The following is a 21,962-nucleotide window of genomic DNA, read 5'->3' on the forward strand; positions in this document are numbered from 1 at the left end:
GTTAATATAATATCTATTTAAAAAGAAGCTTTTACTAAAGGTCTTATTAAGGTTTATATAGTTAAGTAACTTATTTAATCTAAGTAGACCTCTAAAACCTTAACTTAGTTATACTTCTAAGTTAACTATAAGAGAGATAAGTTACTTAAATATATTAATAGAACTACTACCTAGCTAAAGCCTATATACCTTAATAATACTCCCTCCCCCTTTAATAAGGAATTAGTTTTAATACCTATATAGCTATAACTAAGAGATATTAAGTTATAATAGCACCTCCTTAATAAATAGAGACTAATAATAATCTACCTAAAATACCTATAGTTAAATTTAAAGATACTTAAAAGTATTATAAGTACTTATAACCTCTAAAGTACTATCCTCACTATTACTATACTAAGTAGTAATAATATTATAGGAAGCTTTATTATAGCTATATATTATATTAATTAGAGAGTTAGGCTAGCTTTAAGATTATTTAGAGGCCTCTTACTAATAGACTACCTTATAGTTAAAAGTATATAATAGTACTACTTTATCCTCTTTACTAAATACTTTATAATACTATTTAGTAAAATAAACTAAGTATAAGCTAGAATACTACTAGATATTTTAATAGGATAGACATTTATATATAATAACTACTAAGAAGATAGAGAAGCTAAGAATAGACTTATTATAATCTTTAGAAATATTAAATACTTCTTTACTAACTTCTTACTATACTTTTAATAAGCCTTATTCTAATAGTTTATTATTTTAGATATCTTATAAGTTAGCTCTATTTAGTGTTCTAAAATAATTATACTTAACTACTTTAGGTACTTTAATAACTTTAGTAACCTTAGTAATCTAAATAGAGTAGTTTAAGATATATTAATAGATTAAATCTAATATATTATAGTTAAATTTAATAAAGTCCTATAAAGTTTTAAGTATAAGAGATTTAAGCTTTAATAGCTTATAAATAAGCTAAAGCTATTATAAGAACTAATTAATCTACCTACTTTAGATACTATTATAAGGTATAAGAGACTATATAATAAATACTTAAAATATAATAGTAAAGGGAAACCCTTAAACCTATTAAGTAAGAAATAACTAATTCTACTAGTACTTAATAGTAGGTTTATATTAGTAAATAGACCCCCTAGAAGTAACTATACTATCTAGGTTTAAGATATAAAAGAGGTAGTTATTACTAAACTTAAAGTAATAAGAGGATAGGATATAGCTATTTCCTATATAAAGTACTTTTTATAGTAGTTTAAAAGAATAAGGATAGTATACTAATTACTTTACCTTACTAAAAGTACCCCTTTATAAACCTAATTTATCTTTAGAACTACTTAAAGTAGGCTTATATATCCTTATAGTTTTACTAAAGCTCTATAGTTTAAAGAGGTTAGATCTTATTAAACTATAAAGTATTATAATAACTTAAATCCTAGCTTAAAGAGTTCTTTATAAACCTAATTTACTACTAACTTTAATAATTTTAGAAAATAGGCTAGCTAAAACCTTATTATATCGTTTAAAACGCTAGTTAATCTATATAATACCTAAAGTATCCTCTATATAAAAGACTTCCTCTAAATTAAATATCTTACTATACTAGTATGTTTTATTATAAGAGATATTTATTATAAGGTTTAGATTTACTTACTAAATACTATATTATAAGATACTAATTAAGAAGAAGAGGGGGCTATTAATATAAACCTCTTTATAAATAAGTATAAAGATAACTTATAGAATTCTAATATAGTTATATATTTCTTATAAGTTAAGTAAAACTATTTTATCTACTTAGTAGTAAACTAAATTAATAAGAAAAGCTACTTTATAAACTTAAACTTTAACTAGTAGAGTAATTAGGAGTTTATTAATACTATTAAAGCTCTTACTACTTAATATAAGCTACTTAAAACGCCTAAAGAACTTATTACTATCCTACTATAATATACTTAAATAGTTAATTTAGTATAATAGCTTAATAGTTATAGCTATAGAGTTTACTATATTAATTAGGTTTACTACTTTATTATAAAAAGACTCTTTAATACTTACTTTAGTAATAATATTACTATTAATAAGAGCTTCTATTACTAAGGCTCTTTACCTCTAATTAGTAAATATAAATTATAGATTATTACTAAGTTTTATAAATATAATTTAATTTATAAAAACCTCTTACTCTATCTTATAATATAGATAGTAGTAGCTTATTTAAGTAAGATAGCTAAAAAAGGAACTATATAGCTATCCCTAGAGTAACCTTATAATCTACCCCTATTAGTAAACTCACCTTAAGTACTTATAATATTAATTTAATTTCTAGTTACTATTTTATCCCTATTAGAAAGCTTAACTTCTAGCTTTCTAATCCTAGAGGGATATAATAATTATAATAAGTCTATATTTATAACTCTTAATTATAAAAGTCTTATCCTATTATTATATAAATCTTTAACTCCTACTTAAAGCTTTATAACTATAAGTAACTATCCTACTTATCCTCTTAAGTAGTTTATTCTAAAGTTAATAATAATTAATTAAATAATATATATTAACTAGTATATTAACCTTTAAACTTAAATAGAAGTTTATATATTACTTAAGACTTATACTTATAGATTTTTAAAATTAAGAGGATAATAAGAATAGGTATACTATAAACTAAAACTTAAATAAAATACTACTTATATAGGAGAAATAGAAAAAGCTTAAGATTATAAAAATACTTACTATAAGTTCTATTAATAAATATAATACTTTTATATATATATAAGTATATAGGGAATTATCTTCTAATCTAAAAAGCTAGAGGGAAGATAATTAAGGATAATTAGAATAAGGTTTAATAAGTTTATTAGATTTTTTAGTATTTTTAGTATTTAGAGGTTAGATTACTAGCCCCCTTTAAGAGGTAAGAAGTTAGCTTAGATATTATTATAAATCCTAATAAATTAAGAGGAGAATTTACTTATTTTTTAGTAGACTTTTAAGCTTTTTATCTTATTCTTTTTATTTTAGATCTATAAAGTAGATAAGAAGTCCTTTCCTTTTTCTTTTAAGATTATAAGCTTTAAAACTATAGAGTTATATAGCTATAGTAGCTATATACGCCTAAGGGCGCATACGCGCTGCTGCGTTGCATAGCTCTCAGCCGCTAGGCCTACGACCATTTCACTACTAGAGCGCATAGTAGAAGCAACTAGGGAGAATCTTCGTTAGTGTGCCAGTGAAACGGTTCAGCGTCCTCGCGCCAGGTAAGCCCATAGGACTGGAAGAGGGCTTTTCAGGCGTGGCACGATTAGAATAGCGCGGAAAACCATTAACCGCGCCGTCAAACGGCGTCTCAAGAATCAAGAAGGCATCTCAAGCTAATTTTAGTCTGCGTTGGATTAAGCTTGACCGGCTGCTAGTTTGACATGACAAATGACCTCGGTCTCCGTACCCCTCGGCTGATAACTCCGAGCTACTTTACCACACGGACTCCGACTCAAATAACCTGGGTTAGGATGAACGACATGGGACGACATATATGGGCAGAACTTCGCCAACGTCAACCACTGAGGCGTTGTCATGCACCTTGTCTTGGTTGTCACACTACAACGTATTCGTACAATTCTCCCTATTACTGCTACTGATACATGACTCTGAAGAATCGGAAACCACAAAAGATACATGACTCTGGTTGCGCTAGACAAAGCCTCCGCGTAATGCTTGCTGCGAAATCCAAACGCGTTTATTGGCGGGCGTAAAGAAGATTCGGGGCCTTTCGTTATTCCCAGCGGGTCGCGTGCCTTTAGCCCATGTAGTAGTGACGGCCTTTGTCCATTCCATGCCCGTATCCCTGTCTTCCGACTCCAGCCCAGAAAGCCGCATCCTCACTGCGTGGTCCCCAAGCCCATCCGGCCCCCTGTGCGATGGGCAAATGGTAGAAGCGGAAACCGAAGTATGATGTGACCGAACCGATGGCGAACGCCACGAAGATGTCGACGCCGTGGTGCATGAAGTCGAACCATCTGGAAGCACAGATGAAGATGCATACGCAGAAGGGGACCATAGTCAGAAGGACCAGGTAGATAGGTGGAGCAGCAGCCTGTCTTCGGACGGAAGATATCGGTCGGTTGTTGGTGGGTTCTCGGGGTGCTGAATTCGCGTCGCTTCCTTGCATCTCAATGTCTCCCACGACGCGAGAAGGAAATGCAGAGTGGCTCTGTTCTGTCAAACCTTCGGTTCGAGGTGCCCAAGGAGCTGTAACTCCAAACTTGCTGGCCAGGAAAAAGCTAAGGTAGACGAGACCCGACGCCGCAATCGAGGAATGTCCAGATGGGAAGCTACGAAAGCCGTCGTTGACGACACTAGCGTCAGGATTTTTGCAGATATCGGCAGATACTAGCTGTCCCGGCGTCGACGAAGTAGTTGCCGCCACGCCACCAACGATATACTGGGCGATATTTTCGAGGTCCGGCTGGCAGCGCGCAATGGCGTTCGGTCGCGGCTTTCCGAGGAGGTTCTTGGTTGTGCTCACGATGAACCATGTCGCGATTACGGAGAAGATGAGACCTAGCCATCCCGCGTGGATCTCCCAGAGCTTTCGTCTCCAGATGATGGACTTCGGCGTGCCTGGGGGAACTGTCGAGCCTGGTACGAAGAGCAGAGACACGACGAGAATGATAAGTATAGGCGCAACGATGCAAATAAGAAATGCGTTCGTGATGGAGACAGTGTCGTCATAGAGAGGAAAGCTGATGTCGGGGTTTCCTAAACTGAAAGGGCGCTTTTGCGGTGTAAGATTCCCTAGAATGTATCCCGCGACTGCAAAGACAACGAGAATTGCCCAGTCGAAGGCGTAGGATATAGCCACTCTGATGGACCCCATGTTGCTATGTCTGCGACCAACGTCGCTGGGATTGGAGAGCGTGGTGTAAGGTCGACAGGGTTCGAAAGGCCGGTGGTTCTGGAGGTTATTCAATGGAATATTGTCGTGCATGTTGGAAGAAAGGAGTTTGATTTGTGTCTTGGAAGGCGGCCCCTGAGATTAAGAAGCTTGGCAATCACGACCCCAGCCAGAAGGGTCAATCATTTGTTCTTATGTGACAGATCAATTGAGCCTTGCCTCAATCATTCCGACTTAGCCTCCATGGTTGCCAGCCCCCTCTTGCTTCTGTTTTTAGTGTAGTCATCTAGAACCACCCCATGACACGTGCGTGCCCGGCTGAGGTAATGTGCAGCAAACACTGCCCCTTGGGAAATGGATCTGTTGGAAAATTCGAGCTGGCCCCTTGGATTAAGACAAAACTCGTATTTATTTTCCGAAACGTATGTGCCTGTAGTGGTCTGAAGCTCAGCCACCCGCGCGTATGATACATCGGGATTGCATACACTGCTACTCCCGGAAGCGCCTAACATTGCGGTCTCGATATCACGGGAACTACGCCCGAAGCCTTCTTCATCCACACGAAAAACATCTTCCTTTATGTGGCGTCAATACAGGCGCCACGTTGCGTTCATACTTTCTTGTGGCAGGTTACCGCCTGCGGGCACGGTTTTTTGACTACCGTAGGACTCTGACGGGGACGTATTTGAGGGCCAGGATGGCTCACAGAGAAATCTCTATGGCTATCTATGGTACACCTATTCGTATTTACATGTCGTACGTCGACAGCTCCCTATCTCTCTTTCTATATGTACTTATCTTTGCCCATAAACTCACAGTCAAGCTCGCCGGTGCGTTCATGCATGGTTAATCATCATCGGTGTCCCAGAAGCCGTCAGCCTCCTCAGGATGCCAGGGGTATATTCCAGCATCTGGTGCTCCTGATAAGGCGTGCATCCTGAGGAATGCCCACTGCAGCTCAAGAACGTCTCTATTGGGAAGCTGGTCCTTTCTTTCAGCAAATATGGTGATTACTTGTCCATCTGTGACTGGTCGTGATCTCGTGATTCGCATGTCTTCCGGGACCAGAACGGTGCGCGGATCCGTCGAGAAAGGAACTCTGCTCTCCATGGACGGAATTCGTGTTCTCTCCAGCCAGTGAACCCTAAGGCGAATACAGGGCCCACACGTTGCTGGTGTCTCGAGGGGTTCAAAGGCCAGCAAGCCCTGCGCCCAGCTAATATGAACCTGACGATCCAAGCAAATCATGTTCGCTGCTGTATCTATCATGTTGGGGAGCCTGCCGCTGCTGAGACTTTTGTTCAGTCTCCTGCAGCGAGCCTCGCCCCAAAACGCCTCCATGTGAAATAGGCCAACCAGATGATGTCTGTATTGGTCGCTCTCGCTGTCAGCGAACGGGAAGATGTGGCAAACATCGGGGTCCGAGGTTCCCGTGACAACGCACCGGCCCTCGTCGCGGTTGAGTGCCTGGGTCAGATTGCTGTCAGCAACGCCGCATTACAACTAGAACCAAAGGGTAACTTCACTTTCGCTCGTTCTGCCTGGCTTCGGAGACGTTCAGTACGCATCACAACGCTGCTTGACTCGGGGAATCCTGGCGCATACGGTCGTTGAAGAACTGTTAACTGGTCAGCGTTCATCGGAAATCAGTTGGACTGTAGGGAGGTCATGCATATCTTGATTAGCATTGGCAACCTTTGCGCCACCGGCACCAAGCCGCACACGAGCCGTCTTCTTTCCATCCAGGATGCTGTCTGAAGCTCGTGTAGTAGTTCGAACAGTACGCTCATGTCAAGTATCATGAGCATACTCCAGAACCCTGCTCGTTTCAGTGCCCTATGGGAGGGACTGTGTCGGCAACTTTCATGAATCTTCGAAACGAGCAGAATTCTGGTTTCCATCTCGTCCTCCATGGTGGCGCAAACGAGTGAATGAGGACCAACCGCCCTGACATTCTTGAACCTCATCTCGTAGAGGTCCACGAAGCTCCTTTATATAGCCCTGCTTTCTCCACCTCCAGGCCTTGGTTTTCGTAGATGTTGCTACTACCACGTGGGGTTTCCTTTCTCCGCTGGCCGCGAGTCACTACACCAAGCAATGCTCCTCGTGCAAATGACGCTATTACTCATTTGGGTACAAACTCCCAAGACAATTGCGCTGCTGTTCAGCCATAAGGTCAATGTTGGCCCAAGATGTTGGGTAAAACAAGTAAAGAAGCCGCAGCGTGACTTGAGCATTCATCTTTGGAGCAAGCTCATTGTTGATTCATGCAGGCGTGGCCCAATCTACCATCTTGCCGATTGGCATGATTTTAGAAGTAATCACTCACATCCCTCTCTAAATCATTCCAGATGTTCTCCTTTAGCATGGGGTTGTCTATCATCCCGAGCTAGGACTAAGAACGACTGTGGTCCCGCCAGAAACGAACAGCCCAAGTCTTTCCAGTGTCCATGCGCTATCGGCGGATCGGCCTGCGTCGAAAGCTGATGCTGATGCGAATTAGTGAAGTTTCTATCTCTAATGTGGTGATGCTGATGACAGCAACATTCAATAGACCCCGCTGAAAACAGCGACTATTCGTGCCGAGTGACTAAATTCAGGTGCTTCAGGCGGTGTTTCCAGTCGGGCACGGTTGCTCTTGGGCTCGAAACATGGTCTCCGAAGGTTCGATCCGATGGGGGCCGGATCAGACCCGCCCCGGTAGGACCCATGCATCCGAGTTCGGTGCTTTTGATCCGGGCGGCCCGGTGCAAAGGTTATGTTGGTGAAGTTGGTTCCGGTAGACTGCATAAGTTTCCTCCAGTATACAACGTGTATCGTGCAGATCCTGTTTGGCTGTTCTAAGCGGACTAAATTATCTATGTTCGAAACACAATCGAGCCTCGGGAGATCAATCAAGTGAAAGCAGCGACTAGAGGATGTAGAGACGACTGACGCTGCTAGCAGAGGGAATAGCAGTGATAACGACAGAAATACAAGAATACAATCGCTTTGACACAGTTCAGTAGGTGGTCTCATAGTTATTGTCACTACTTGCATGGCATTGGGTTTCATAGGGTGAGAGTCAATTACGGACCAGCCTCGTCTCCGACAACACCACATTCTCTATGGACGTCAACATCATCGTATGCATTCATTGAGTATTGTTATCAGACCAAGGAGTCAAGTATATAGACCCCGACGGCGCCCTGTCTAACAGAAAAACATAGACAAGTCGTGGGGATTCTTCCAGAGGTGCCAATTGAGCAACGCGGTTGTCGCGTCCATTTCGTCAAAATCGCTTCATCCTTCCAGCCCAGACCGCTCAGTTTCGATCGCGGAATAGAATCGACTCTGTTCTCCAACGCAATACTGACCCAAGATTTCCCGCGTGGTTCAATCCCCTCATCAGTGGCGGCAAAATCGACCTCATCCGATTCCTCCTCGGCCCGCGCCGCAAGAGGAAACTCGAGCGACCGGCCCCACCGCTCATCTGGTCCGCTATTCGTCGCTGCTTGCCTAGATCTTCTTCGACCGGGATTGGAAGAGGCATCGATGCTGCAGAGTGTCAGCAAGACCAGTTTAGTGGAGGATTCCTGCAGAAACATCGCTGCCGAGCATGCACGCCGGCGGCGCAGTACAGGAAAGCAATCTCCGGCCAGCGCACGCCTGCAAAGTCCCTTTCGTCTTCCACATAATCATGAGCCGAAAGAAGACGGCATTTTTGAAGGAAAACCAACAAACCTGCTGTTATCAAGAATACAGACTCGGGGGCCAAAGTGTCCAAGTGGCGTCCGGACCAGAAGGCCGGCCAGTCGACGGCTTAATTGTCCCGGGCCGCAACAGTTAGCCGATCCGCCGGCAGGTCCTCGGAGTGGAGCGGGGCCCCGATTCTGTTTCCGGAGAGAGTCTCCGGCCATGAACAGTCGGTGGAGATCGAATTGAGAATCATCCCAGGTCGCCACCGTTTCTGCATACCACATTACAAGGGGGAAATCGCTCATAAAGATCATGAGTTTAGACGGTCTGGATGTTTTCTTTGCTCCCTCGGCCATCCTTTTCCTGCTGTAACACTTCATCCGCCGTCACCCTCCGTAGTCCATGGTTGTCATCTGTACCATTTGACTCCTCCGCAGTAATGTCAACGACTGGCATCTTCGCCGCTTTGTCGGTCATATGTCTAGCTGCGGCTCAATCTGCAAACAGTGATGGTACGTGTGCCTTTTCTCCTCATGAATTCCATGCGCTCGAACATTCGGAAGCTCCAGAACCATAAAGTCAGCACCTGCTCATACCTCGTAGCCATCTTCAACGACACAATTGCCCCCGCAGCCGAGGTGATCGCGGCAAATGCTGCAGCTTCAGACATTGACTATCTCGACTTCGAGACGTCGCAGCTCACCGACGGTGTCCTCGCCAACTTGACCAGCTACGGCATCGGCGATGCGAGCGTATTTGACTTCGGGAACGAGGGCGATATGACCGGCAAGAGAGCTGCCCGCTCATGTAAGGTCTTCCCAGGGGACAGCGCCTGGCCTTCATCAACCACATGGTCTCTATTCGATCTATTGACGGGATCGGCGCTCGTGGACGGTACCCCATCGGCGGCTGTATGTTACAAGGACTGGCCGCAATACGACGAGGCCAAATGTGCCGAAATCACGGCGAAATGGGCAAGTCCCTCGTACCAGTAAGTTACTCGTTACCCCACCGTATCAAAACCTTTCGCTGAAGATGCTAGGGCGTCTGAGCCTACTGGCCTGGACTTTCCTCTGTACGAGGGCGTGAGCTGTCTCCCCCCGAGTTTGACGCGGTCAAACGCCACTTGCACCCAAGGCGGACATCCGACTTATGTCCTGAATGCGACCAACGTTGCTCAAATCCAGCTCGCGGTAAACTTCGCGCGCAACCTCAATCTAAGACTGATTGTCAAGAACAAGGGTCATGACTTCAGCGGCAAGTCGGCTGGCGCCGGCGCTCTATCTGTCTGGACTCATCATCTTCAAGGAATCCAGTACCTCGGTGCAAGCTTCAAACACGGCGCTTCCGGCTACCAAGGTCCGGCCTTCAAGATTGGCTCCGGAGTCACCATGCTCGACTACTACGATGCTGCGGATAAGGAGGGCTTGCAGGTAGTTGGTGGTATCGCTCGCGTAAGCTTCCTTTCCCCGTTCATCGGCAATAGCATATACTTGAAGACATTCGCATACTGACCGGCCGAGAAGACCATTGGAGTTGGCGGTGGCTATGTAGCAGGTGGAGGTAATGGCCCCTTGATATCCTCGTACGGCGCTGGAGCCGATCAGGTCCTATCGATGGAGGTTGTGCTCCCCAATGGTCGTTTCGTATCTGTCGATGAGAACAACTACCCGGACCTCTTCTTCGCTCTCCGTGGCGGCGGAGGCAGCACTTGGGGCATCGTTACGTCCCTCGTCATCCGTGCCTATCCAAAGACACCCATCACCTCCCTGACCTATAGCTTCAACACCGGCGGCAACGTATCCACGGAGACCTTTTGGTCCGGTGTCGATGCCGTCTTCGCAGTGTTCCCGGAGTATGCTGATGCCGGCATGTTCAGCTACTGGTCTCTTGTTTGCACCAAAGAGACGGACTGCACCTTCTCCATGTTGCCTCAGCTCGGCATCGACATGAGCGCTGACAAGCTGAAGTCCGTCTCCGCTCCGCTGTTTGGTAACCTTTCATCGCTTCATATTCCCGTCTCGGACATCAACTACACCGAGTTTAATGGCGTGCGCGATGCAGTCCTGAGCACGTGGACTGTCGATGGGGAGTTCGTCGGCGTATGGAACTTCCATACCGCGTCTCGTATCTTTCCGCGATCCAACTGGGAGGACCCGGTGAAGCTGGCAGCCCAGACGAAGGCACTTCGACAAACCGCCGAGGACGGTGGTCGCGTTATGGGTTATAACATCAAGACGGGTGCGAACCCTTCCCTCAACCAGACCAATGCTGTCAACCCTGCCTTCCGAGACACTCTTGCCTTCGTCATGCTGGGGGCTGCCTGGGATCTGGAAGCTACGCCTGACGAGATTGCTGCCGCAAGCAAGAAGCTGGTTGAACAGCTGCAACCATGGCGAGATGCTAGTCCTGGTTCGGGAACATACCTGAATGAGGCGGATATCAATGAGCCAGACTTACAGCAAGCGTATTATGGCAGCAACTACGACTACTTATATCAACTTAAGCAGAAGTATGACCCTTGGGGCGTCTTTTATGCTGCTACTGCGGTTGGCGCGGAGGACTGGTACATCGCAGACCAGATTGAGTACTACCCGACGCAGAATGGACGCCTCTGCCCCAAGTAGAAATTGGCTCTGTCCTAGAGCAGTAGAGTGCTCTCCCAGGCCACTTCGGAACTAGTCTACACCCGAGCAAACTTGCACATGCGGTTGTATAGATAGCGGTTTGGGTACAGTAGTCTAGATTTATTCAGAGTATGCGATGTAATAGTAGAGACGAATTGAACATCTCTTGAAGCTTTTTGTTCGCTACAAGTGCCCATCATCACTACGTGTAGTTCTTACCACACGGTTCCCTTGGTCTGCTTGCCCTTCTTCTCCTCCACAGTCTTGACATCGATGTTACGCCAAATGACCAAGGACACAAAGATGAGAGGGATGAACGCACAACCAGCAATGACCATCTTCCTCTGCACGTCGGCGTACGCGGCGATGATAGCCTCGCGGATAGGGCTGCCCATGGGGTACGACAACTGAGTAGTAAGATCGCCGAAGATCTTGGCCGTGAGGTCCTTGCTGTCGGCAGGCAGGTTCTTGTAGATGTTGTTCTCGAGGACGTTGTTCCAGATACCACCCGCGATGGCGAGGCCAATGGCGGCGCCGATGGAACCGAAGAGACCGTGCAGAGCCAGACCAATAGCGACTTGCTGGTGAGTGACGGAAGACATGACGGCAAGCTGGGAGGTACTGGCCCAAATACCGCTGGCAACACCGTTGAAGATTTGACACATGACGAGGTAGCCGACCTTTGTTCCTGGATGACGGAAGTAGATAAGAAGAGCGGTACCGAGAACGCAGATGGGGATGCCGGCCATAGCAGTCCACTTGAACTTTCCGGTGTAGCGGATGAGACTAGGTTGATGTCAGTGTATTCACTCAGGCCACTCAGGCCATGATTTGGATAAGACTCACAGTCCGATCAGAGGCGAGAAGATAGCCGAGGTCAGGCTGAATGTGTTCAAGATGTAGCCCGAGCTGGTGATGTCCTGGTTGTGCGCAACCTGGAGGTAGGACTGGTAGTACGAATCCCAGCAGCTATGAAACGGTTAGATATGATGCAGCATAGAGAGGCTTCAGCAGTATTAGGACATACTAAATCGAGGCAAACATGATACCATACACCAAGCAGGCGCCGAGGACGGTGCGGTCCTTCAGGAAGTGGTAAGGGAACAGACAGACGGTCGCGAACCACTTCTCCCAAACGGCGAAAAGGACCAAGCCCACCACACCGAAGACGATGAGGCAGATGATCGTCGGGCTTGCCCAGCTATGGGAGGTGTAGCTGACGAGACTGAATGGCAACAGAAGCATAGACCATCCGCCGGAAGCCAAAAGCAAACCAACGACTAGAACAAATTGTTAGAGTGCATCCCTATTTGCATCGTACGGGAGACTTACTGTCGAATTCAATGAAATAGTGCTTAACAGACTCCCATGTGCTGCGCGTCTTCACCTTAGGAGGGATCAGACCCATCTTCTTGGCCTTGATCTCACTCATAAGGAAGATCACCGCGACGGGAATGCAAATGCCAACGAGAATGATGGCAAACGCGCCGAAAGCCCAGCGGAAGTTGACGTTGTCGTAGAACAGCTGCGAAATCTTCGGGCCGGCAAAGGTCGTCGCAATGAGCGGGGTTCCGTTGATACCAATCATGATCATTCGGTTCTTCAGGGACGTCATGTCGGAAAGGTAGACCGTGACGATGTACTGCAAGCCGATGTGGCCAACCCAGAAGATGGTCTGCGCGGCGGCGTATGTTTCGACGTTCTTGCAGGTGGCCTTCATGATCATACCGATGCTAATGAGGAGGACCATCCAGGAGAAACCTTCGGTACGGCCGCGGATATCGATGATCTTGGCGATGGTGAGCTTCGAGACACCACCCAGAATCGTAGAGATGATGCTTGTCGTAGACAGGAGTCCATGCTGGCCGAAGGCGGAGGTGACGTAGGGCGTCAAGTTACTCTGGACAGACTGAAGAAGGTTGTCGACAAATGCAACTAGGTATAGCCTAGGACTCTAGCGTTAGTCTCTCAACATCAATCCCGGATGACCTCAACATACAAGACGAAGACAACCCAGAGCATCTTCGTTGACCATACTGTAGTGATGGCCTCGACCTTCTTGACACCCTCCTGCTTGTGTTCGGAACTGGCGTCATCTCCCTCAGTCTTCAAGGGGTCGGCATGGATGTCGACCACATTCTGACCAGTCGTCTTTTCTATGTCGCTCTCAGATGCAGCGTGGCCCTGCTCGGCCGTGCGAGGCGGCGAAGGTTGGATGGCAGCCATGTTGACTTGAAGATCGCACGTGGCTGCAAGACTTTGCTACACGCGGTGACAAGGGGGTAACCTGAACCAAGCGCGTAAGGGAAACCAAAGGGCGTGACCAAAGAAGGAAAGGGGACACGGGATCGGCCCTCTTCGGCAGGGCAGAGTTCAGCCGATTTATATTTTATCTCGTACCGCGGGCTTTTCCATCGTTCGCGACTCAAATCGCTGATCCGGCCGACCCACGTCGCAGGATCGTCATTCATTCCTACACAAACACCTGCTTTTCGGGGTGGGTAGGCCCGCGGATTCATCGATGGAGTTCAGAAAAGACTCAATATGATTCGTCCAAAAGATCTATGTACACCTCGCACCTGTGAGGACTAAATGAAAATGGCTCGGTTACGGCGTTGGAGGTACCGGCCGGTTGTGCCGCACCGCCAATTACGAGCCGGGGAATTGCGGCCGCGATGGATCCGGGGCCCCGTCGAAAAAAATTGGTGAACCAAACGGAGGCCATGTCCGATATTCGGGGCCCCGACGAGGTGCCACGGCGATGTCACCCTCTCGAAGAGGACCGTTATCAGATGATCTGACAAGGTATTGTGTGGGGGGTTGTCCACTTTTGGTTCCTCTTTTAGTCAGTGATGAATCAAGGGGCTCCCTGATTTCGGTGGCAGAGAAATTTCTCGCGGTTGCTTCTCAAGCTGAAAGATGGGGATGATGTCCAGATCGGATGCGGCGGGGGGGTCGATGTGAAGTTGCTGGGTCTTGGTCTGAAAGACAAAGCGATGCGTCATCACTGCAGGATGGGTTGCTGTTGGTTGGAGTGGGCTCACTATCCTCTAGCTTCGGCGTTCGTTGTCGTCTAGTCGCGGCACGGGAAGCCGGGAGTTCGACCGGCGAGCTAGCTAGCTTGTCCGGCTACCGGCTCTTACTGCAGCTGTGATCGAAAACCGTAGCGAGACCGAGGGTGACAGTTGTCCGATAGACCGAGCATGGAATCATTTGAACATGTCTTCAGGTTATTCCCTCAACTGAAACTTGCATTCTCTCGCCACTGAAAGGCTGAGAAGGCAATGTCGCCGGCGTGAATGACGGGCAGCAGGTTGCATCCGAGACGGGAGTGGGAAGGGCCGTAAATAGACATGTCGGATATTACGGTAATGGAAGGATGCCGATGACCAGGGTCGGCGCATTGTCCCTTGCGCAACCAGTTCCAACAACTACATGACTCCGATCATGGCTGTGTCAACTTCAGCACCAACCAATATTCCAGTCTCGTGTTCCCGCGCTCGAAAACTGAACATTCCGGACCTCGATCGTACACGGCACGAGAGCCTGAACTGTGTCTACGACGTGCAAACCCGACAACCGGTACTGTGGCCGTACTTTCGCGAGAGGCATCGGAAATTCGGTGGACCGAGCTGTTGATCTTTGCTGCGCCCGGAACTTGGAAACTCTCTGTGGCACCTATGCTGACCCACCAGAGGCCCAGAGTTCCCATAACTTACCTCGCCTGCCGCCACGCGGCGCGAGCCATGCCACACGCGACACTTCTGAATGCTAACTGTGAGAAATCGTGAGAGTCGGAAAATCCGAAAGATTGAGACCCACGAAAAGTCCTCTGGGTGTTGGTGATGTACTCGACAGGTTGTTGCCACTAGCCTCGGATATCTACGAGTAGCCGTTCAAACATCTGACTAATCGATGATGTTTTGGACAAACCCGACCTACTTCAACGCCTACACGAAAGGTCGATCGTTTAGATCATGACATATCGTTCCTGTGGCCTTTTTCGCAATGTCATTGATAGCATATGTTGTGCATGAGCATCAATCCGAAGGGAAGATACACTTTCAAAGTAATCCTGTCGAGCGTGTAGTGTAATGGTGTTTGGAATCTCTAATGGACGGTGAGAAAAGGAGTCTCAATGTTGAGGTTTATGTGGTGCTCCTAGCAATTCATGTCAGCCCCGACGTAACTTGAGACCTTTGATGTGCGGAAAATTTCGCCGCTATTCTCTTGGGTTGACCGTCCAATGATATCTGCCGTATCTGTTGGTTGCGAACAGTTGACAATCCATGTGATGCGATTGGACTAATTTCCGTGGATCGCCGCTGAGGCTGTGCCAACGGGCATACGGGTTACGGACATGGGCCATGAATGAAGGAAAGCTGGCATCTCGGAGATTACACAGTGGTCATCAAGTGTCACAACCAAACTTACGCAGCTCAAACGATTCAAGACGGGGGTCCGGCCAAGCAATGGAGGGACGTCAGTTGCGATGTCGGAGTAATTCCAATAGCCATGAACCGTCAACTTTGAAGTTATGCCGCGCAAACGGTGACTACTTATAAATACAGATCGCAAAAGTCTCATTACTGCTAGTTGATAAGCATCTAATCAGGTTTTCTAGTTCGATTGATTGGGTAAATGGGATCGAAGGGGCGAAGCGCTTAAGACCTAGCCTGCAGAGTATATACTACCAGGTATGGGAGACTTATCGATGAAGTTCTCAACGATACCAGATCGCGTGATAGAGATTGGTATTGCCGCATGTGTGCCAGCTCCCCGGTGGGGTTCCTGAAGACACATTGGAGATCCACTGGTGACTGAGTTAAACATTCATGTGGACTGCAGCCACGTTCTCGACGGATCGGAAGTATAACGAGTATCTCAAACTGCGCTGGATATGTGAAAACTCCAGACATAGAGCTCTAGATCATGATGAACATGTTTAAACTGAGTTTCTGCGTGGATATGCTAAGGAAATGAATATTTTTCTTTTTACTTGCATTGTGATAGGCGAGAGATTATTCCACAACGCACGCCTACCGACACCATTTGGATCGCATCAAACTGAGCCTAAAGCTTTCGGCCAGCGTATAATATCAATTTCGATTGATACTGTAAATGCTTATGATTCACTTCCCTATTTGAGCTTTGCCTCGTCAAGCTGGAGCTTCACCCATTGCTCCACTGTAGTAGGCTCACGTCCAAGAAGCCATCGCAACACATTTGGGTTGCCAGCCAAGCTGTACCGGTTGTAGAACAAAATGAGTCTCTCCGCTTCGTCTTTCGTGACATCAGGTCTCAGATCCCCCTCGGCGCAGAGCATGCTGTTTCCTCCAAACAGCAACGCCAAGAGATTCTCAACCCCCTGTTCAAACGTTGGTTTGTTTACTTGAACTTCCTTCCCAATCTTCTTACTGATCGCTTCGAATACCTCGGCATCCGTAGTGGGGAGGGTACTAGCCAAAGGGTATTGCGCATAGAAGTGCTTCTCGCGTTCCGTCAGCACCTTGGCAGCAGCCTCAGCGAGGTCTCTGAGGGCGATCAAGCTGTTCGGCATATTGGGTTTCCAGAGTCGTTCCATCGACGGATTCTCCATGCTGGCAAGGTGTGCAACCGGATAGGCATCCATGAAGTTGGTTGGTTGCAGAATCGTCCACGGAATCGGGCTGAGCATCAAACGTTCCTCCACGAAGCTCTTCAGGTCGTGCTGCATGAGCTTGCGGTGCTGCGTACCCAACACGCTAGAGTACACAAAGTGACGGAACTGATTGCCGGGCTCGCGCGCCTCGGCAGTAGCAGCATCGATCATGTTGAATCCCATCTCCCGCTCGCGGGAGTGAATGCTCGGGCCGGCGTGGTAGACCGCAGTAGCGCCACGGAGTAACCCCCGACAGGCATTGACGGAGGCCAAGTCGGCGACGACAACTTCGGCACCAGGATACCTTGTCCGAAGTTTGTCGGCTGAGGCCTCTGAATGCGATATAAGTCGGAGCTTGAAGCGCTTGGATGATACAAGGAGCGGCAACAGGTGGGCATTCTGTCGGCCGCTGGCCGAAGTGACGACGAGAATTTCAGACATATTTTCGGAGCTAGAAGTACCAAATAAGCCCATGATGAGTTCGTTGATGTAGCAAACAGTCTCCTCAGCATGCGGGGAGGCTCATCGAATATTTATGTTAGCCTGCCATGTTGTCATCGGAAGCACCGGTCTAACTCAAGTAAGACACAAAATTGACTTCGGCGCACCTGCCAATTGGTCCAAACTGGGAGCTAGACATGCGTCATTCTTTGTTAGACCACCATAAGTCTAGACATTCCGGAGATGGTAAGTTTACTATATTTTGGGACGAATCGGATTCAACGTGTAAGCCCGGTGTAAGGCATGTGAGCTCGCTGTAGGGCGTGTGAGCTCGCTGTAGGGCGTGTAAGCCCGAGCCGCCCATCAGCAGTAGTATTTTTTAGGTTTCTCCTATGCTTTTTTCGCACGGGTGATTGGCTCTTCCGGACTTCTGTAAGACCGACTCTCAATTCAACGTCACTAAGTATTTAATTGGCAGCGGTACTGGCATACGGTTACAGCGTCATACTTCGACAGACGTACATTGGGTAAGGTAATGTACCGGTGTACCACTACAAGTCATTGTTGCGGAAACTTAGAACAGTCACTGTCTATTCTTGCTGTTACATACAGGCAGCACTCCTCGAAATTTGGTTGTTTAGATGTATTTGTCCCGGATGTTTTATTGTATTTTTCATTGAATTTATCTTTGCTATTTTCGACGTCGTCGTCGTCGTCGTCTCTGGTGTCCTTGCGGTATCTAATTCTTCGCCTTGTATCAAGGCCGAGTTCATTCAAACACATAGGAAGTAGACAATGCAGTCGCATGAGCACAGCTGATACATACGGACTTATAAGCAACATTAGGTGATAAGCGACTCGCAGAGCGTTTCTTGGAAGTTGAAAACCGCTCATCATCATTATTAATAGACATAATTACATTCGGGCATCCAAATCTTGCGTGCCACTTTACAGCTTGAAAACGGCATAGTCCTGAAGTCTTGAAAACCAGCTGAACCGAGCCTGCAGATGACCAGAGGGTGGGAAGCCCTTGCTAGCATGACTAGCTATCCACGCTCATATAGCCGGTGTGAGTGGCGATGATTCAACACTGCCATCGTAACTCGTACATGTCGGAAATATCTTAGTTGTCTATGCCCATGTTAGATCATTGTTTCAGAACCAAGTCTTTGGTCGAGGAGACTCACGGAAGCCAGGGGAGTGGTGAGTGCCGTTGTGGTGGTGGAAGTCTCTCAGCAGAGTGGTGTTGGATCTAGTGAAGTGGTGGTGGGTTCCGTTGATGGGCTCAAGGAAGTGCTCGGCAGCGCTGAGGTTGGAGCGGGCGACGTGGTGGTGAGTACCGTTGTGGTGAGCAGCCTTCAGGAGGGTCGAGTTGGTGGGGAACGCTCCGATGAGAGGAGTCATGGCCAAGCAGGCGAGAGCGGCAGCGGCGAAGTTGACCATTTTGGCGGGTTTGTGGTGAGATTTGCTAGGATTCAGAAGAAAGAGTCTTTGGAGAAGACGGAATCGTCAAAAGTTGGGTTCTTGATCAACTATTAAATAGGGGCCCAGCACTAGGGGAACATGCTCAGCATCCTTGAGGGGAGCTAAACCGAAGATCTTTCTTGAAGACCCATGAGTTTGGCCTTATCTCGCTTTGGGCTCTAAAATCAGCCAAGGAGTGAAAACCTCAACGTCGATCTCAGCATCAGTCAAACCAGCCCTGCAATTGTGTGAACTGACAAGGGGTACAAAACAGAATAGCCTCATCCACTTCGGGAGTTATTGGATGATCAAGCATCAGAGCCTTGCGGTAGATCCACAAACGGACCACATCGCGCCGTTTCCACCAGAACGCGGTGTCCATCGTCAAGTTTTGCCTCAAGAGACAGCAATTGGCAAGCATCGCGATGAAAATTTCGGTGGATCTTGGATGGTGGTCGTGGTTTTACTTGCGCACCAAGCTGGTCGCGCCAACTTGGGTAGCATGACTCAATTGACAGGACCACAAGCTGTTTATCCACTGATTGAGTGATCACCTTGAGGGAACTGGACGGGAATCACGACCGAATCCAGCATTTTCACTGACAAGTGCGGTGTAACCCCGTCCAAGAACATCACCACCAGCTGGAAGAGAAGCCCCGATAAGGCCGTTCTCAAATCCACTCGGTGCCCAGCTGCGGCAATGATTGCCGTCCGGATTGATTCCACAGGATGGGATTTTCACTTCTCACATTGCGAAGCGGATCCAATGCAACCTGAGGTGGAGAACAAATGGTTATCCCGGCAACGGAGACCGCTCCGGGATCTGAGCTCTGCGACAGCTTTGAAGAGCAGAAAGCTATGGCGGACTGACACGTGCTGGAAGCGGCTCATTTAACGTGTCTGTAGATCAGGCGGAACTTGGGAGGTGACTGTCGATCTCTCACCGAGAATTTCAACGTCCGTTTCTTGACCACAATGAGCCTTCCAGGTCGCGTCCAACATTTTCCTCGAGCTTGGAGCATCTTTGGATCGACGCGTCTCCCTGCCCCGGCATTGATCCACAACTGAGGGAGCCAACCATCCAGCCTGTTCATGTTTTGGGCGAGCTTTTGAATGCTTATTTCCCAACCTGCATGGCAGACCGCCTCGGTCAAGACTTCATGCGCTATCGCAAAATGGCTTCGTCTTCTCTGGCCATCCTGCAACTTCGCAACAACAACAGCGGCTACATTTCTCGTGAGCCTCGTCGATCCTTCTGCTGTCAGGATCTTTGGGTGTTCCTTAGCCGGTTCGCAAGTTCGAATCTGCATCGACGCCAGGTACCACCTCCTGCTGAGATCTTGAATGACTGTTCAGTGATACCAAATCAGTGTGCATCTGCCGGTTTGCACAAACAGGTGGAATGGTGAGATTTGCCTTCGTGATGCGATAACATCATTGCAAGTGCAAAGCCTCGAAGGCGATGGGTGCACTGCTTGAGGATTACGCTGTCGTGAAGGCGGTTTGTCATGTGGCCCGGGTTGACTACCCACACAGGGATGATGTTCTAAAAATTTGACCAAAAGTTGAAGGTCTGTTCCAACTGATCGTGATCCTTAGCCAATGCGAACCTGTTCCAAGTAATTGACATCAGCTATCTGTTGAAGAGGATTTCGTTGAATCATACGTCAATTGTCTTAAACATACGTATCGGTATTAGGGGTAAGTGGCTTTTTGACTTCCCTGGCAATCGAAGTCTCGGCAGGCCCGGCTGCTTGGCTCTCGGCAATGTTCTTGGATGACATGACTGAAGATCCCAGATCCATGACATCGTTGATTGGGGACCCCACAAATTTGCTGAACGACGACACGGGGTTGAACAACGCAAAATAGAGTTTGTAGAATAGATGAGCCCACGATGAACTGGACCGGAACGTTGGATTGCTCCGGGTGGCGCCAGGAATAAGTGATCAGCTTGGCGCTGACAATTGAAAGCGAAACCGGGGACGTTAAAAACAAGACAACTCCGCCCTCGCGCATCCTTTCCAGAACATCGCAGTCAGCGCTCGTCGATCAATTCCGTCACTCGTTTGCTCTTACTCGCCCAACAGATCCACGACTTCTCAAAACAACCTCGTTCTCCACGATGCATATTCCGATCGGCTCGTTTGCGCTTCGCGCTCTGGCTTCAGCGCCCCTCTTTAGCCCCTGGAGCACCAGTGAATGGATCGCCTCTGACGACACGGTTCGCAACGGGACGAGTCATTCCTTCCTGGACATCATCGAGCCTGGCGCGGTCGGTAACCCGTTCATCGAGACGATTGTCAACTTCCACGGAAATCTGGATTATGCGACACTAGGCGGTGCCGGTTTTGCTTCCCAACGAACAGTCGATGACTGGCCCAGCATCGATATTTCAGCTTACGACACCATCACCCTAGAGGTCCCCTACTCTGACGGCAAGAAGTACACGTTCAACTTGAAGGACACTGTTCCGCCTCCCATCAACGGCGTTGAGCAGTCTGGTGTGAGTTGGGAATATGATTTCCAGATTCCAGCGGTCAACCACACAACGGGCGACGTCGAAAAGGTCGTTATGCCAATCGCGGACTTTGTCCCAACATACCGTGGAAGAGTCCAAAACGACACTGCACCTCTTGATCTGACCAGCATCAAGAGAGTCAACTTCATGATTAGAAGGTGAGCAGATCCGAAAGCCTTCCTAGGAGAAAAGTCTAACCCAGTCGCAGTTTCTTTGCCGAGCAGGACGGGGACTTCCAGTTGCACATTAAGTCTGTGATCGCCTCAGCTCAGGGGAGCCAGGAATTGCGGTCTGGGGTCTAACTGATGGAGCATGAACAGTGACGATACAAAAGCAGTAAAATCATCAAGTTATTGAACATGGCCTACATAAATCACCTTGATTAAACAAAAACTTAGAGAAAAAGAATTTGCTACTTGTCTGCATGCCAAAAACGTATTAAAAGCAACTCAGACCAGGGAGAAATATCGAGCCGACCTGTGTAGAGGGTTTCATGCCCTTCTTCCAAGGGAGGTTTGTGGGATTGGGAGTTTCCCGTTACGTGACTAGTCGCATGAATGTTCCAGGGAGAGCTCGAATTTCCAGTTTCGTGATGCAGATCGTTCGCTCTTCAGGATTGCTGTCACGTCGTACTATATTGCGTAAATGTCTCTAAGACTGTACATGACTTGTTTGTGACTT

The 21,962-nt window shown here is 47.5% G+C and overlaps 6 protein-coding genes across 6 annotated transcripts; 2 read left to right on the forward strand and 4 right to left on the reverse strand.

The window, feature by feature from the left end:
- Positions 1-3,811: 3,811 nt before the first annotated feature.
- On the reverse strand, positions 3,812-5,002 carry GCG54_00010292 (putative lipid phosphate phosphatase 4; the record flags this gene model as incomplete). The annotated part of the gene is made up of 1 exon (XM_045410218.1): positions 3,812-5,002. One exon carries the CDS (start codon positions 5,000-5,002, stop codon positions 3,812-3,814), a length of 1,191 nt encoding a protein of 396 aa, XP_045260173.1.
- Positions 5,003-5,755: 753 nt separating this feature from the next.
- GCG54_00010293 (uncharacterized protein) lies at positions 5,756-6,822 on the reverse strand (the record flags this gene model as incomplete). The annotated part of the gene is made up of 5 exons (XM_045410219.1): positions 5,756-6,389; positions 6,436-6,454; positions 6,515-6,527; positions 6,605-6,663; positions 6,720-6,822. The coding sequence occupies 5 exons, from the start codon at positions 6,820-6,822 to the stop codon at positions 5,756-5,758; spliced, it is 828 nt and encodes a 275-aa protein (XP_045260174.1).
- A 2,204-nt stretch (positions 6,823-9,026) lies between these two features.
- Positions 9,027-11,214, forward strand: GCG54_00010294 (FAD-linked oxidoreductase patO; the record flags this gene model as incomplete). Its single annotated transcript, XM_045410220.1, has 4 exons — positions 9,027-9,099; positions 9,191-9,578; positions 9,630-10,041; positions 10,114-11,214. The coding sequence occupies 4 exons, from the start codon at positions 9,027-9,029 to the stop codon at positions 11,212-11,214; spliced, it is 1,974 nt and encodes a 657-aa protein (XP_045260175.1).
- Positions 11,215-11,429: 215 nt separating this feature from the next.
- GCG54_00010295 (Siderophore iron transporter mirB) lies at positions 11,430-13,440 on the reverse strand (the record flags this gene model as incomplete). The annotated part of the gene is made up of 5 exons (XM_045410221.1): positions 11,430-12,000; positions 12,061-12,183; positions 12,242-12,494; positions 12,547-13,160; positions 13,214-13,440. 5 exons carry the CDS (start codon positions 13,438-13,440, stop codon positions 11,430-11,432), a joined length of 1,788 nt encoding a protein of 595 aa, XP_045260176.1.
- Positions 13,441-16,354: 2,914 nt separating this feature from the next.
- GCG54_00010296 (uncharacterized protein) lies at positions 16,355-18,739 on the reverse strand (the record flags this gene model as incomplete). Its single annotated transcript, XM_045410222.1, is given in 3 exon segments — positions 16,355-17,264; positions 17,279-17,306; positions 18,484-18,739. 3 exon segments carry the CDS (start codon positions 18,737-18,739, stop codon positions 16,355-16,357), a joined length of 1,194 nt encoding a protein of 397 aa, XP_045260177.1.
- Positions 18,740-20,885: 2,146 nt separating this feature from the next.
- Positions 20,886-21,583, forward strand: GCG54_00010297 (uncharacterized protein; the record flags this gene model as incomplete). Its single annotated transcript, XM_045410223.1, has 2 exons — positions 20,886-21,439; positions 21,490-21,583. The coding sequence occupies 2 exons, from the start codon at positions 20,886-20,888 to the stop codon at positions 21,581-21,583; spliced, it is 648 nt and encodes a 215-aa protein (XP_045260178.1).
- Positions 21,584-21,962: the final 379 nt, after the last annotated feature.

Source organism: Colletotrichum gloeosporioides, assembly GCF_011800055.1.
Source record: "Colletotrichum gloeosporioides strain Lc1 chromosome Unknown consensus_71, whole genome shotgun sequence".
Lineage (NCBI taxonomy): Eukaryota > Fungi > Ascomycota > Sordariomycetes > Glomerellales > Glomerellaceae > Colletotrichum > Colletotrichum gloeosporioides.